General features: G+C 41.5%; 1 protein-coding gene across 5 annotated transcripts in view; it reads left to right on the top strand.

The window, feature by feature from the left end:
- dennd4a (DENN domain containing 4A) overlaps positions 1 to 15,357 on the top strand; it is a 54,005-nt gene extending 38,648 nt beyond the window's left edge. For all 5 annotated transcript variants that reach the window (XM_088921914.1, XM_088921912.1, XM_088921913.1 and 2 more), the window contains 12 exons: positions 183 to 335; positions 595 to 1,706; positions 2,922 to 3,138; positions 4,066 to 4,172; positions 4,556 to 4,731; positions 5,138 to 5,305; positions 6,413 to 6,608; positions 7,262 to 7,516; positions 8,783 to 8,900; positions 9,951 to 10,113; positions 10,496 to 10,560; positions 10,925 to 15,357. In XM_088921914.1, coding sequence (XP_088778040.1) covers positions 183 to 335; positions 595 to 1,706; positions 2,922 to 3,138; positions 4,066 to 4,172; positions 4,556 to 4,731; positions 5,138 to 5,305; positions 6,413 to 6,608; positions 7,262 to 7,516; positions 8,783 to 8,900; positions 9,951 to 10,113; positions 10,496 to 10,560; positions 10,925 to 11,061 — 2,867 coding nt within the window. In that variant the 3' untranslated portion in view covers positions 11,062 to 15,357. The remainder of the gene's footprint in view (positions 1 to 182; positions 336 to 594; positions 1,707 to 2,921; positions 3,139 to 4,065; positions 4,173 to 4,555; positions 4,732 to 5,137; positions 5,306 to 6,412; positions 6,609 to 7,261; positions 7,517 to 8,782; positions 8,901 to 9,950; positions 10,114 to 10,495; positions 10,561 to 10,924) is intronic.
- Positions 15,358 to 15,722: the final 365 nt, after the last annotated feature.

The raw sequence follows: 15,722 nt of genomic DNA, 5'->3' as shown, positions 1-15,722 counted from the left end.
ATACTCTCAAAGAGGCTTTTATATGCCATCTCTAGGACATTTTACCTAGCATTAAAGTTCTTGAGTCTTTGTCAGTGTTATAACAGTAATAACGCTGGGTAGTGGGGTGTTTGAAGTTTTGCGCAGGCTGCGGCTGTATGTGCAGCGTGGTGAGAGTGACGCCTGTCTCTGCTGCCCTGCAGTGTCTGAGAGCGAGAGTGCCAAGGGCAGCGGGGACTGCCTCCCCCAGCTGGGCTACCCGGAGGCGAGCTGTACATTCCAGCCCAGCGGCGGCATTGTCCGTGCCAACTGTCCCTATGACAGCTCGGCCACCGAGGCCAGCAACTCCAGCAGCGGTCAGTATGGTGTTCTTCTTCCTCTCAGGCATCATAAAGAACCAGACAATCACTTAGATAACTTCTGGAGGCCAGCCCAAAATCCATTATATTGTGACTTTAAGAATAACATATGATACCATATCTTGCAGAACCAATGGAAGTTCCATGTAGTTCAGTTCTGATGTAGTCTGAATGGCTTTTTCTGTTAATTATCCAGTATGGATGAAGATGATTTTTAAAGACATTCTTCTCTGACTTTCTTTCCCTTACTCTGCAGACCATGTGGCAGGCCTGCTCTTCACCTCCTCCCTGGAAGAGATCGGGCTGGTTCAGAGTAGCAGTCTGCGCCGGAGGCACAAGAGTGCAGCAGAAGGAGGGGCGGGGGCACTGGACTGGGCCGGGGTCAGAGGTCGGAGACTGAGTGGGGACACAGCAGGGGGGGTGCTAGGATTGGGGATGAACAGAGGAGGGGTGCTGGAGACAGACCCGCAAAAGATTGCAGAAAAGCTGGGGGCTGATGCCAAGATACTGGCCAGTACTTTCCAAACAAAACAGAGGCCAAATACTCTCATCTCAGGAGAAGGTGTTTCAGGGACAGCACAAAGGCCCACTACTTTGGACATTGGCTCAGGACATAGGCCCACAGCAGGGGGCGCTCACAGGCACAGAGACAGCTTGGAGAGGGACTCCAGTGATGACGACAAAACCGAATCTCCAGCTATCTTCGACCTGGAGGACTTGGATGGGGATGCAGGTGAGGGGGAGACTCGGGCAAGGGACAAACGAGTGAGGCGCATGGAGCGCAGCAGCAGCAGCAGCAGCTTCCTGGGCCAGGCGGTGAAGAGGACTGGCATCAAGAAGGGCTTCGACCCGCTGTCACTCCTGGCAGCTGAGACGGAGCAGCAGCAGGGGGAGGAGCCGGAGGGGGGTGGCGGAGACATGAGCACCCCCTCAGCCCGCCGTGACCTTGCTGAGGAGATCGAAATGTACATGAACCACATGAGCAGTCCCCTGAGCAGCCGGGCACCCAGTATGGACTTGCAGGACCCTGTGAGCCCCCAGCCTGCCTCCCGTCGCTCCAGCCTGCCCCACAGTTCCCCTCGCCCCACGGGCCTGTCCCGTTCGCGTACCTACCAGTCCCAAGGAGAGAGCCGTCCCCGAGACCGCCTGTGGTCTTCACCATCCTTCTCCCAGGGCAGCCCTCGCAGGGACCGGGAGAGAGATCCCCTGGCACTGGCCTCTCCCTCCCCCTCCTCCTTTGCCTTGGACAGCCTCCTCACCCCCACGCTGGATGTCTTCAAGAGCAGCGTCTTCTCCGCGGGGAAGGGTGTGGCAGAGAAAGCCAGCCGCTGGTACTCCCGGTTCGCCACCTACACAGTCCCCAGCAAGGTACTGTACTCCAGTGGACAGGGCAGAGACATCCGTCTCTGGTTTTTAATCTCATCAGCATGCTTCATAAGAAACGCAGAAGTTAATCGTTACTAATAGGTCTAATGATTCCATTTCTCTGTTGAGACCTACTGAAAATGTTTCTGTTAAAGAAATGCTATTATTAAATTGCACTCTATTTTGGGTTAATATTTCTACATCTGTGTATCAGATTGCTTGTTTTTTGGGGCTTTCTGAGCGCCTCCACAGTGAAGGTTCATTCTGAGCCCAGGATGTGCTCTGTGATCCACATGTCACAGGTTCAAACCTTACTAGCCAGCTGTAACCAGAATGTCCAAGCAGTGGTGCACAATACGCAAATCTCAGCCAGTGAGAATGGTTAGGATTAGACTTTCTCAACAAAATACAAACCCCTGTGACTCCAGACATTGTAGTTAAGTTTGTAGCGAGTCAAACACAGGTAGATGAGGAGGTCAAAGGAGCCTGTTTTTACTTCCTCATTCTCCCATGTGGGTGCAGGAATTATCCCTGGGCCATAGAGAAGCAGTTAGCAATTCCACTTGTTAGGGTAAATGACAAAAAAGTAAACAATTCTGCTTTGTAAAATCCATGTAACTTTTTTCTGCAGTTACTAAAGTACACCACTAGAGGACATAATTGGCCTAATATAATCTTAGTGTTAAAGTTGCTTTTTTTAATACCAGTTTAATATGAGAAAAATCATGTGCTTTTTTAATAAGTGTAATGATGGACATTTTGTGATGTATTAGCTAGTAGATTGGTTCAGCATCATAGTCATTTTTTTTCTTATTTATTTATCGTAGTTAATGTAGACATTTCACTCCGACGGCAGGCGGAGCGACGCGCCGGTTGGAATATTTCTCGGTCGCAGTTAATGGCAACGTCAGCTCAAAGATTTGGTTCAAACCACCAAATGGAGACTGGTGTGCCGACAAGCGGACCCTGCTGATGCGGGATTAACGCTAGGAAAGAGAGAGTTAATGTAGACATTTTAGCGCCCTGAAATGGAGTATTTACTTTAACTACAACATGTACAGTGAGGTGAGCAGTGTTTAGGTACACATGATAGATGACGTTTATACACTTATATGTGTCTTTGTAATAATTGACTTTTGTTAGTAAGGAAGTCTTTTGTTATTGTGGCCATTTGTCCTGCTTGATGTCTCAGCCTGTGCTCTCCCCTCTCTTCCTTAGGCTCAAGATGTGAACAGTGACAGGACCAGCGTGTCATCTGTGGGGGCCAGAGACGCTGACGGGTCCTCCCTGCTGGATGACGAGCCCGGTCTGGAGCCTGAGGGGGCCATGTCCCCCCAGCACAATGGCATCACTGGCCCCAACAAGAGCCCTAACAAGGCCAGCCCAAGCAGCCCCCCCTCGCATCACAGCACGACCCGACAACCCTGCCCCACAGGTAAACCCCATGGCCCCATGAGACATCTCAATTGTGTCCAAAAGACATGCCTGGGCAGACGTTACGTTTATTGTTTCAAACTTGCATTCAGTTTCAGAGGTGTAGAAATAGGTCATTTAAAGTGGTCGCTCTGTCACTGCTGTATAGTTGGGCACAGTTTTGCATAATCGATATGATATGCATAATCGAGCATGTTAGACCAGATCTTATGTCTTGTAATATTGTAATATAATAGCAGTATATCATATTGTGGTTTAAGTTTCAATCGTGTAGCACGTTGAGATATAAAAGGCAACAAGGTGACGAATTGTTTAATCAGTTTTAGTGAAAACATTGGGTGAATACATGTATACTAGCTTGCCCGAAACACAGCAAACTCAATAAATGTGTCACCATTACTGCTCTTAATCTCAGCAGCAGGATGCCGGGAAATAGAATATTTTTATGTGTGCGCAGCATGTTCCTCTGAATGTGTTCTCAGAGTGAGGCCAGTGAGTGAGGGTTTTATTTACTTGCTAAATAGAGAGCCAAGTCAATTTCTCATGAAGAAGTGCTGCCTGATTGGAGCACCTCAAATCACCCAGCTGTTTATACAGTTCTAAAAGGGCTCCATCATCATTAAGTCCAGACATGCCTTTCTCTGAACCAGGAGCACTACAGCTGCCAGGAATACCTTGTTGATTAGGAGTCCGCGAATGGCGGTGCTGTTTAATGTAGTCATGGTAAAAAATGGAGTGCTGTCTTGTCGTGAATGAGGTAAATCGTATAATCACCGTGAAGAGAACACACTTTACACTTTTTCTCGACAGGATAAGTGCTGTTAAATTGCAACCCCATTCGCTTTAACTCCTTCATCTATGGAGGCTTTGTTAAGTTTAAAATCACACTATTTACATTTTTGTTCATTCTGACGCCTTTTCATTTCAGGCTGTTTCCTGTCTTCAGCCTCTAGTTTCCCCTTGCCAGACAAATCTGAGCTGGGCTCCTCACGTTACACCAGCAACACCAGCATCTTCCAGAACTATGCCATGGAGGTAAGCTAGTTGCAGCTGGGGTTCTGAGGAGCTATAATCCTTTCATCACGTATCTTCTCAGTTTCATGTTATCATACATGGCGTGTTGTTTTTAGACCTCTGAAGTGCAGAGCACTTGGAAAGTGGGTGTGGTTTACCTTTTTTGAGTGAAAGGTGTATCTGTAAGGTGTGTGAGATCCTATTTTTTAGGGATGAGGAATAGGTGTAGACTATATCTCAGGGATGTAGTATGTCTGTAATAATGGTTCGCCTGTAGATAGTGTTTCTCCATTTAGGTATTTGAGTGCTCACTGTCTTATCAGTGGAGAAGCTGTGGTTCACGGTAAGGTTGCTCCTGCAAGTTCAGATCTTGGAACACATTTGTACTGTATGTGTATGTATAGGTGCTAATCTCCAGTTGCTCGCGCTGCAAGACATGTGACTGTCTGGTATATGACGAGGAGATCATGGCTGGCTGGATGGCTGATGACTCCAACCTTAATACCACCTGCCCCTTCTGTGGAAACCCCTTCCTGCCTTTCCTCAACGTGGAGATTCGGGACCTGCGGGGGCCTGGCCGGTAGGAGCAAGCTCTACACATTGCCCTTTTCCTCTGTCTCTCGGTTGGTCTTCCTCTCTTTTTATCTGTTTCTAAGCTCTTTCTGTCTCTTCCTCCATATTTGTGTTGCCTTCCTTCTGTCTAAAACTGTGATTTTCCCTCTTTCATCCTTCCTTGTCTTCTTTGCTCTTGTGTATTTCCATTTTTCTGTATTTTCCATCAACTGTCTCCTCATCCCAGGCTTCAAAACAAGAGTCACGCTAGAGTTTAGTTTTGGAAAAACTAAGACTGTTTCTGAGGAAAACAAAAAAAAATTAACTCTTTCCTTTCTAGGATGGCTTCTCTAAGTTATTCTCTGTTCACTCCATTTCTGGTTGTTGCATTGTTGCAGTGTTTAATCTACTATCCCAATTTACTTTCTGTCCAGGTACTTCCTGAAGAACAGTCCGTCAGTAGAGGAGGGTGTGTCGTCATCATACTCTGTCTCTACTGGGCTGGGGCCAGGGCAGTCTGCACTCCTCCCGCCTCTTCCAGCCATGGCCCTCTCCCCTACATCTCCTAAAATCATTGTGCAGAAGTGCCCCAGCAGCAACAGGTACAAACTAGGACCAGTAGCTACCGTTGCTTTAAAAACTCTCACAGTTTCCCACTATTTCCTTTCCCACAGCATTCCATCTTTCCATGTACATCCTACTGTATGTCTTAAAAGATGTTTACTGTATGTTAAAGGATGCTAGGATGTCTTCTGACACAAGTGTGTTTATAACGCCATATTTCTTCTCAGGGCGGTACACTGCCAGTCTGTGGTTTGTGTGAGAGATGGGTTTGCAAACGTCTTTGCTCTTTGCGTGGTACATATGTTGCTAACTTCGTTCTTTAAAATGCTAGGTATCTGTCCAGATATTGCAGACACATTAATAAGCCCAAATTAGTCCTTTGATGGATAAACAGCCTTATTTTCGACTGGTAGAAATCCTCAATGACAAAAACTCATGCTGCCAGACATTTAATATCTTCCAGTGTTATCAGTCTGCCAATAAATCCCCTTTCTGTAAATAACTGAAAATCCTACAGCTCCATCACATCACTGAAAACATAGCCAATTCTATGAACTGCTTTCGAGACTTGTTTAAACCGTCATTATTATTTATTTTTCTGTTACTGTTTCCAGACTGTATTAATTGAATCAGGAATCCATTCCGACCCCCTCTAATTAGGATTGCTGATTATCAGATTGCTTTGATGTTGCCGTGATAGAATTGCTCTCTGGGCCCGTTTGCAGCTGAATCTGCATTTTAAATCAGAGCTCTTCACACAGGAGCACCTGGCTGCACAACAGCCAATGGCCAAGCCCCAGCTCTCCATCCACCACTCTCCTCATAAAGACGGTTACCCTAGGAAAACAGAATACAGATTAGAGAATAGTGGTTAGAGACAATGAGGGCATGGTGAAACTAAGATAAGTGTAGCAAAAAAAACAAGCAAAAGTGTTTAAGAGTGCGCTGAAGTACTGTACTGGAGCCGTGTTGTTGTTACATATGTAATAACACAGTGGTTTGTTCCTTCTTGTTTCCTATTATATTTTAAAAATAAAACATTCCTAGTGACCTGGTTTATTTTATTCTAGATTTGAATCTGCTTCACTTACTGCCCTCTATCTCCTCTGTGCATTTTTTCGTGCTTAATGTTTTCCTTCTTATAGGAGCACCTCTCTTAGCTACTCTCCTGCCCACTGCATTAATATCCCCTCGGAGAGACGACAGAGCTCTGGGCCCTCAGGGGCCCCCGTGGTCCGCAGTGTCAGCACCTGTGAACCCCTAGAGGAGCATCCAGGCCCCCACAGAAACGGCCACTGTGTCTCCACAGGTAGCCTGCCCAGCAGGCTCAACGACAGCACGGTGAGATGCTGCAGCACATTACTCTGAACTGATAGACCTACAGGGACCGCTTAAAGAGTTCCTTGCAAAAGAATACATTTTGTTTACTAATTTTCTAAAAGTAATTTAATTTTAATGATGTAGACATCATGATGAATACATTTTGTTTACTCATTTTCTAAAAGTAATTTAATTTTTATGATGTAGACATCATGATGTAGACTGTACTGTTACTAAAGTTGGTTGATAAAAAATAAAATGGTAAAAAAATGTTTAAACAAGCTTTTGAAAAATTAGTTACATTTAAAAAAATAAGATTGCATTTGAGCCTTGAAGGTCTTAGTAACCTATTTATATAAATGACTCTTTACTGCGACTAAATTTGTATGTGGTAATTTGCATCTTACAATGTGACTACTGTGATGAAAGCATAAAAAAAGTAATTAGGGAAGTTAACAGTTATCATGGCACTGCCTGAGTATAGACAGGTAAAGCTATACCAGCCATACTTTATCACCATATAAACAGTCATCGCCAACTAGTCAACAATATTGTACTATTATTACCAATGTTGAGACTATAGACTAGCTTTTCTAGAATGGGTAAAAACTTCTGTGGTGAGATCTGGATGCCTGTGTCTAAATCTGTTGTGATCCTGTGATATTCCGCCGCAGGATCCCCTGAGCCTGGACTGGCGTCTCCACAACCCTGAGCCCGTAACAGTTCCATACCTAAGTCCACTGGTGCTATGGAAGGAACTGGAAAGCCTGATGGAGAACGAGGGGGACCAGGTCATCACTGTATCTGACATTGTGGACCACCATCCCATTGTGTTCTGGAACCTGGTTTGGTATTTCCGCAGGCTGGATCTGCCCAGCAACCTTCCTGGCCTCATCCTTACTTCAGAACACTGCAATCGGGGTACCCAGGTGGGCATTTTGAGACAGAGAGACTGGGGCTCACTGTTCTCTAGGCATTCTAAGGGCCACAGAGCTTTAGCAGTATTTTTCTCAAGTGTATTTATTGTTGACTTCAGATCTGATTTATGTGGTGTTAGTCATTTATATTGTTTGGTATAAACATTTATATTGTTTGTGGAGAAAAAGAGTATCCTGTCTTTTTTTGTAAAATGCTTGCGTCTGTACATAACTCAGTGTTAAAACAATATCTTTGTCTTGAACTGTGGGTCACAAGTTGATGAAATCCGAACATTAGGTTGATCTTCTCTTTAAATAAGTATTAAAACACTATAGTTCAGGTGGGTAGCTGCATCAGCATGCATAGTCAGCAAAGGAACAAGTAATAGGTTTATTCCATGCTGATTCAAGTGTGAAGAAGGCTGAAGAAGGCTTCACAGCCGAAATGTTGTGTTTTCTCTCTTCTCTTTTCAGCATGGAATAAACCTATTACTTGGTCCTATTTAAACACTATTCTTTTTTCAGTAGGTCTCTGTATATAAATAAAATAACTGTATAGCATGTAACTGCTTAAGTACATTGTGTTTTCAAAATTAAAATGACACAAAACTGACACAACCAATTTGGCCAACAAGCTTTTGTTTCACTGATTTGTGAAATATTTTCCCTGGCCATAAGAAAATAGTCCATTACATGCCTTTTCCCATTTTCTTGTATTTCCTATTCAGTTCAGAATGGGCACCGTGAAACTGGTTTAGGTATTGAAGTGGCGCGATGTCATTCTCTGCTGGGATGTCAGACCTTCAGTGGAGTGTACTTCCACTTGATAAACATCAAGAAAAAATAGAACTCATTTCCTGCAGCTTTAATTCGAGCATCACACAAGAGCTTTTAATCTATTAAGTATAATTTGAACTAATTTCTCTATGTGGCAGAGCAGTACATGCTTTAGAAAGATTGCAAAGTGAAAAATATTAAACATTAACATCCTTGCTTTTTTGCTTTTGTTTATATCCATCCATTTTGTTCACAAATGCACTTATTCACAAATTCAGTTATCTTACGGAAAACAGCAGTCATGTGGAGCTAGTCACTATGTAAGTCACTTTGTTAATAGAAATAAAAAAGCCTTCAAAAAGTAAGCATGGATTTGAAAAATAATCTATTTTAAAAGACTCTTCTTACCTAACATAAAAATCTTGTGCTTACTTTCACAGAAAATAAAAAAGTTATTGTCTTTTTACAGATCTTTTTGTAATGCTTTGGTACTTTCTGCAGGTGCCTCGACACTGGATGTCTGAAGACAGTAAGCATGTGTTAATCCAGATCCTCTGGGACAATCTGAAACTGCACCAGGACCCCATCCAGCCCTTCTACATCCTTTGGAACACACACAGTAAGTGTTACCCGATACGATCCACAGCTGTTTCACCAGCCGCTTGGAGGCGGGCGGGTCAGTGAGCTTTCTACAACGACTTTGGCTTTGTTATCTCTACTGCAGTAGTTCCTTCCTGAGCACATACATTGAGGTATGGGTCTAGGCATTAAAGGGCATTGTCTTGTGCAGAGAAGAAACAACCTAGATTCTTAAACACTCATGTAATCTCAGATCTTTCGAGCATAAGCATTGCTTGAACAGAGCCAAGTGTGAATGCTAACACTGTGTCATACACAGTATCTGTGTCATATTAGGGTGGTGAGCAGCATTCAGAAGTCATGTAAAGTTGCTTTGGCTAGTACCTGCACAGATTACAGCTCTTTTGGATGCTAACAGTACTCTATTCTCTGTTTTTCAGGTCTTAATTGCACTCTTTTAATAGAGAGTGAGTTTTTACTCTGACTATTACTTGTCAGCAAAATTATTTTGTTCATGTTTACCCTCAGTTTCACCCTTAATGCTTTTTATTTGCTGTAAATATATGTTTCTTTCTATTTGCATCTCTTTGTTTTATAGCTGCTGATGTTCCTCAAACCTACCAGCACTAATATGATCATTATTTTAATTGACGTTTTTGGCAACCCTTACAATGATAGTGATGATGCTAATAAAAAGTGTATTAATAATGTAACAATAAATATTTTAATGAATTATAGCTTTTATATTTGTATCCCCCAATACAAGTAGGAAAAAATAGTCATTTTAAAAATTCTGCTGCTCTAAATGTAGGATTTATGTCTCTATTTATAAAATAGACATGAATTCTGTTTCTTGAATAAAAAAGTGACAAATGTTTGTGGCAAATTTCAAATATGCTCAGATATTTGAAGATGTAATGGTATTTGGTTTTTTTTTTTTAGCTGCTTGCACAGCATTTGATTCTGTGTTGCTGTTTTGTTTCCGAACGGTGGTGGTTTCAGCTGTTGTAGTGTGAGTGGGGCTGGCCTTGATGTGTGAGTCTTGCAGTGTTGCCCAGTGAGGTCTGACATGCTCTCTGCCCTCCTGCAGGCCTGAACTACCCGGTGATGAGCTCAGTCCGAGAGGAGGAGGAGCCGTTTGGAGAGGAGCTGCTGCAGAGTGTGGTGAAGAGCATCCAGATGAATGACGTGTACCGGCCCATGAGTCAGGTCCTGGAGATCCTGGGACAGCAGCTGGGCATGAAGAGGCAGAGGTGAGGGCCAGGGAACTAAAAAATCTCTTTCATGCTCAGTGATGTGCATGCCCGGAAAAAAAAACACGTGGTAGGCCAATAATTCTAGTCATCCATCTGACTTTTTCATTAACATATTAAGTTAATATATGCTGTACAAGTATAATATAATGATAGTTTTCTCATATTTGCAATTTTTATTTGCAATTTTTGTTATTTTCATATTTAATCACCTGTCTAACATGTTATATGGATGTATCCTAAGACTTTCATAAACTTTTCCTAAATGAGGAGTGAATACCACTAACAGGGCCAAGTGTTCACTGAACACTGAGAGTGTGTAATTCAGAAGAGATAGACAATGGTAACAGAAGTCTTATTCTTTTCAATGTGTGTCTTACAGGAGCTTGTACAGGGATATCCTGTTCCTATCGCTGGTCGCTCTGGGCAAAGACAACATTGACATTGGTGAGTGGGGCTGCTTTACACAGTCTTCAGAGGAGCTCCATTGTAAGGTCTGCCTTGAGCTAAAATAACCAGAATAGAAAGTTGAGTATATCTACTAAAAGTATGTCTAGCTAGCATGGTATAAGATGCTATATAGCAAACCCATTAAAAAATAATAATTAGTGAAATTTTATTAGTTCTGTCATATAAAGAATTCAGTGTCTGTTAGTTTTGTCTCATTTTCAAATTCAATAAAAATAACTTGTTTAATCAATGTCATTATTAAATAATTATGAATATTTAATATAAAATGGTGCCAAAAAAGTTTTCCTTCATAAAGTCTCCAGGCTCTGTTTCTTCAGCATGTGCTTTCTTGCCCACACAGATGCGTTTGACAGAGAGTACAAGATGGCATACGACCGGCTCACCCCCCGCCAGGTCAAGCTGACACACAACTGTGACCGGCCGCCCAGTGCCGGGGTCATGGAGTGCCGCAGGACCTTCGGGGAGCCTTACTTGTGACCCCGCGCCTCCGCCCCTCTCCAGCCTGCTTCTGACACAGCTGTGTCCACTGCCTACCCCCTGCCGTCTCCCCGCTGCAGTCTGCGCACCTGCCCCGCAGGCCAGGCCTGCCAGTCCGCAGGGCCCAGCATGCAAACTGCCAAAGCTGTAAGAGAGCCGCCTTACCCGTCACTCCCTCTAGGCCTTTAGAGCTTCCCCACCTGCCCCTTTTCCAGGAGGGAGACCTATCTGTTACTGCCCCTCTGGCCCCCTTATCCCAGGTACCACTCAGTGTTGCAGTGGTACCATCTGAAGGAAGGCCCAGTTAGCAACCCCGATTTTCTCATCTCCCCACACTGATGTCTTCGATTGAGGTCGACTCCTTAGCACTCTGACAAAGGCCTGGAGAGATTAGGGTGCCAGTGTAAAGAAATGGTGGTGTGCCCAGTGGCCAGACTCACACACCTTTCCTGGTACCCCACACACTAGTCTAGGGGTCTGGTCTAGTCTAGGGGAGTGCCACCCTGTTGTACATTCTGGCGAGGAATAGAGTGACTGTTTATTTCGCAAATTGTTTGCACATTGTGTAACAGGCTTCGTTAATATAAAACCTTTTATCTGTGCTAGACACTAGAGAATAAAAATTATGTGGTATTACGGGGTCATTTTAAAGGTTATAAAGAAATTAAACTGTAAAGGTTATGTTGGATACAATGCAAATGTACTGTATATAGAACATTAGAATTTTTTTATAAAAGAGCATTTGTATTATATAGTCATATGATATAAAGATTAAATATTGGCAATATTTTACCTAACTTTGGAACTGTTTATACAAACCATCTTTATTTATTACAGTTTGTCTTAAGTTTTTATGCGGGCTTTTGTAGTGGTTGTCTGTTATTACTAGTCCAGGTGACTGTTTGTTACCATGGTTATGTAAATGTTGACTGTTAGTAAGACCCAGTGCGTCTGTTCAGTGTGCACCACATTTATGCCTCTTTTTCAAATTTAAACTTTATTTTTAAACTTAAGGTCTGTGTTTTAAGGTTTAGATACAGATCCAGGCAAAGAATATAGTCATATGAACCATGGCTATGAGAATCACAGTTCCTGGATAGGTGTGCTCATTTTGGTTTAGTTAAAATTAGGACCGAACAGGTTTGCAAAACGACTCACCTATGGTAAGTTGCTTTTGCATTCTAACTTTATTTGGTCCAGGTTTCACTGTCCACTACAGAGACGTTAGCTAATCCAGTTAGAAAAAACACATCTGCTGAAACCCAGTGTACCTGTAATCTTTTCCAATAGAAGTAAATCATTTCTTTACAAACCGAGGGCAAACACAGCCTAAAACAGACAAGATATTCCTGCTGGTGTCTCAGAGAGTGTAGTAGGGTCATCTGTTACTCCGTTGGTTTAGAATGTTTAAAAGGATGTTGGTGGGCATTATGTCATTAAGTGCTATTTTCTTTGCCTGCAGAAGTCATGGGTAAAGGGAGAATGAAAGTCTTGTTGAGTATGATCATCTTTTTATCATCATGCTGCATGAGGTTAATTTTGATTGGTTTCTGAAGTGAGAGTAAACCTTGTTACTGGCTGTTCAGAGGAGCTGGGCCTCCAGACCCAGTTTTAGGTGGAAAGGGAGAGGTTTTCATTAATGTTGCTCAGGTTTGGTAAAATATTCTATCCTGCAGAAGAGCCTGGAAGGTGAAGTCACCTTTTCCCTGTGTGTAATGTGCATACCTGTCCTGCTCTCTGGTCTTGCATTTCATCCCGGATCACAAGGACTAGAACTGCAGACAGCACATACAGCTGAGATTGTGTTATAATGTTGTTGCATGGCTAACATCACTTATCTAATTAATGTTAAGAAAGCATTCATCATATCAGTTTTAAATTCAAAAACTGCTGCAATTGTCTTGAGGTTTTCAATTCAAGGGCCTTACTCTACATCTTCAACAGCAAATTTTCAAAATGTTTGCACAAAATTTAAAAAATATATTGCAATTGCTTTCTACATCTAAGGATGTTTTTCTTCTAGCTTTATATAATTTATGTCTTTAATGTAAAATGCCTTTGTATTATTACATTGATTATACTGTACATAACATCCATAATATTAGAAAACCAAAAAAGTGTACATCCAAAAATGATATGTTCATATATGTTTTAATAGCACTTTTTAAACTGCTCATAACATGGATTTTAAACTGCTTAAAAGAAGAAATGAAAAGCAGTGTTACTTTAAATTTGTCCTAGTATAGCAATACCATTAGCCTTTAGGTGTGTTTGCAAGTCTTCACTAAATCTTCAACATGTGATTGAAAAGCAACTAATTGTGAGTTTTATGCTTCTGATGGACATGTGTACATAATGAAGCAAACACTCTGTACAGCTGCCAAAACCACTGGAGTATACTCATGAAGACCATACAGAATACTGTATAGACTATTAAATTATAACTCATACAGTACCTGTATGTTTCATTACAAGTGTACTAAATAGCAGCTACAGTTTACAGAAATACTGCACTTTATATATAGCTTTTTCATAAGTTATAGGAATGAAGTGCAGTATACTCCAGTGTTTTTGCACTTTTTTGTTTTAGCTTTTTGTGGGGAAAACACAGCACTTCACACAGTTACCTTGTGTTAGTCAGGTGAGGCTGAAGCTCAACAGCAATGAAAAGTTACTTGGTTTGTGCCAAATGTACATGGGACAAACCAGATGTGGATAGGAACGCAATCCATGTGAATATTCAAATTTGTACAGAGAACATCTGTCTACTGCCTTGACTTCCAATGCTTTTTAAATCTTTTGGTGCTGTCTGGAATCTTTTTCCGTGTGTTTGCTGGGCAGTCGGTTCCTTACTAGTTAGTCTAAGTTAGGACTTGCACTTGGCTCACAGTTTAGATGCTTTATAAAGCTGAGGAGTTATCCATACAACTTTGAAGACATTATATTAAACTATTTAAAAATAAAAGTGTAAATTGAAGTGTTATTAATAGAAAATGTATAAATAAGTGGTACTCTTAATGCTTTACATATGTTTTCTGTTAAAATAAATTGATTTATATATATAAGTGTTTAGATTTTTTAAAATGTAATGTTTGTGAAGTAATGCAGAAATGAAGCTTTTCTTAGCAGTACAATCAGTAGCCTGGATGAAGCGAGATGTGCAGTGGGAATCCTTCATGGTGTGACTGACCCTGGTTCACAGACATCTCATTTCAGAAATGAATCGATGTGATCTCTGTATGAGCAGATACCAGGCACCACACCTCACAGTCTTTAAGGCTGCCTTGTAGACAGAAGACATTGGTCCCCAAAGCTGATTTGTGGTTGATAAATTTATATGTACTATTTACAGCTATATTACGCCAGTTTAAGGGCATTTAAATTACAGGCTTATAATACGTCCAGAAATGTATTTTACAGCATTTTTTAAAAAATAATTCTGATTATTGGAGGGTCAATCCGTCTACATTATGCAGATAGGGCTTTATGATGTTACACTACACTACCTTGAGTGATAAATGACTGTTGAATGGAGGAGGAATTACAGAAATGATGTATTTAATTGGATGTTAGTTAACACAATTGTATACATAGACAATATTTACCTTAATTTTAGATTTTATTGAGGAACTGCAGTAAAGAAAAGAAAATTACATTGCTGCAAAATTTAGGTGAACATAGTTATGGTTTTGTTCTCCTGTAAGTGTTTCAGCATGGAATTCAAAGCACATTTTCTGAGCTGGTGTCTAGTGCTGTGGCTGCAGGAGGAAGTCCTTTCAAAAGGAGTCCAATGAAATACAGCTACATCCCTGACAGACCGCTGGTGAAGCAGTTCCTGTGTCCCTCACATCAGCAGTAATCATGGGGCAAGCTCTGAAGAGTGCTATGCAAGTGTGTTCATGCTGCTACTTATCAATGTAAAGTGATTATTAATTTTTCAAAAAGCAGTTTTAACAGTTCATCCCAACTGGCAACATGCAGTACATGCAGAGGAAAAGTAACTGAATGCCTAGACCATCACATTATCTGTTATATAGAAGGGGCGCTTTAAAAAATAAAGAAAATACTGAGACATCTCCTCATACCTCTGGACTATTTAGTGCATATAGGTCATTGTAAAATTTATCAGCTCTTTGCTATTTTTTTGTAATTTCTGAATTCTTCATAGTGTTTGAAATGTTTACAGAACTGTACAGAAAGTTAGTCTGGGTCTTGGGAATGGGCAACAAATTCTGTGTTTGAATCTGCATGGTACTTTGTAATTCTGTAAATAAATTCACTCATACTGTAAATCCACTCTCTTTTTTGGTGTTTTCTTCCTATGTGGTTGTAGATTTGTATTTTGCGGTATCGCAAAGGTAAATGCTATAATTGTCATTTGTCTTAATGACATATACTTCCCCACAAAGCAATTTTTAATCTGATTACCATTTAAATATGAGTGCATTTCAAACTGCTTGCTTGCTGTCTGCTTCCAAATATGTCCTATGTTAGTCTACTTAAAATGGAGCTACTTTCTGGTAAAAACTAAAATTCTTTGTATGTTGCTGAACTTGCAGACCCAAGTTTACTTTTTTCTTAGTTTTTTTTTATTATAGCAGGAAAAACACACTTGAGACAATTCGGGTAAGTCTTTTTGTTTCATCAAACAAAATATCCTT

Source organism: Atractosteus spatula, chromosome 7 (genome assembly GCF_055471065.1).
Source record: "Atractosteus spatula isolate fAtrSpa1 chromosome 7, fAtrSpa1.hap1, whole genome shotgun sequence".
Taxonomy (NCBI): Eukaryota; Metazoa; Chordata; class Actinopteri; order Semionotiformes; family Lepisosteidae; genus Atractosteus; species Atractosteus spatula.
The sequence above is the reverse complement of the archived record's forward strand: the minus strand, read 5'-3'. Positions and strand labels throughout refer to the sequence as shown.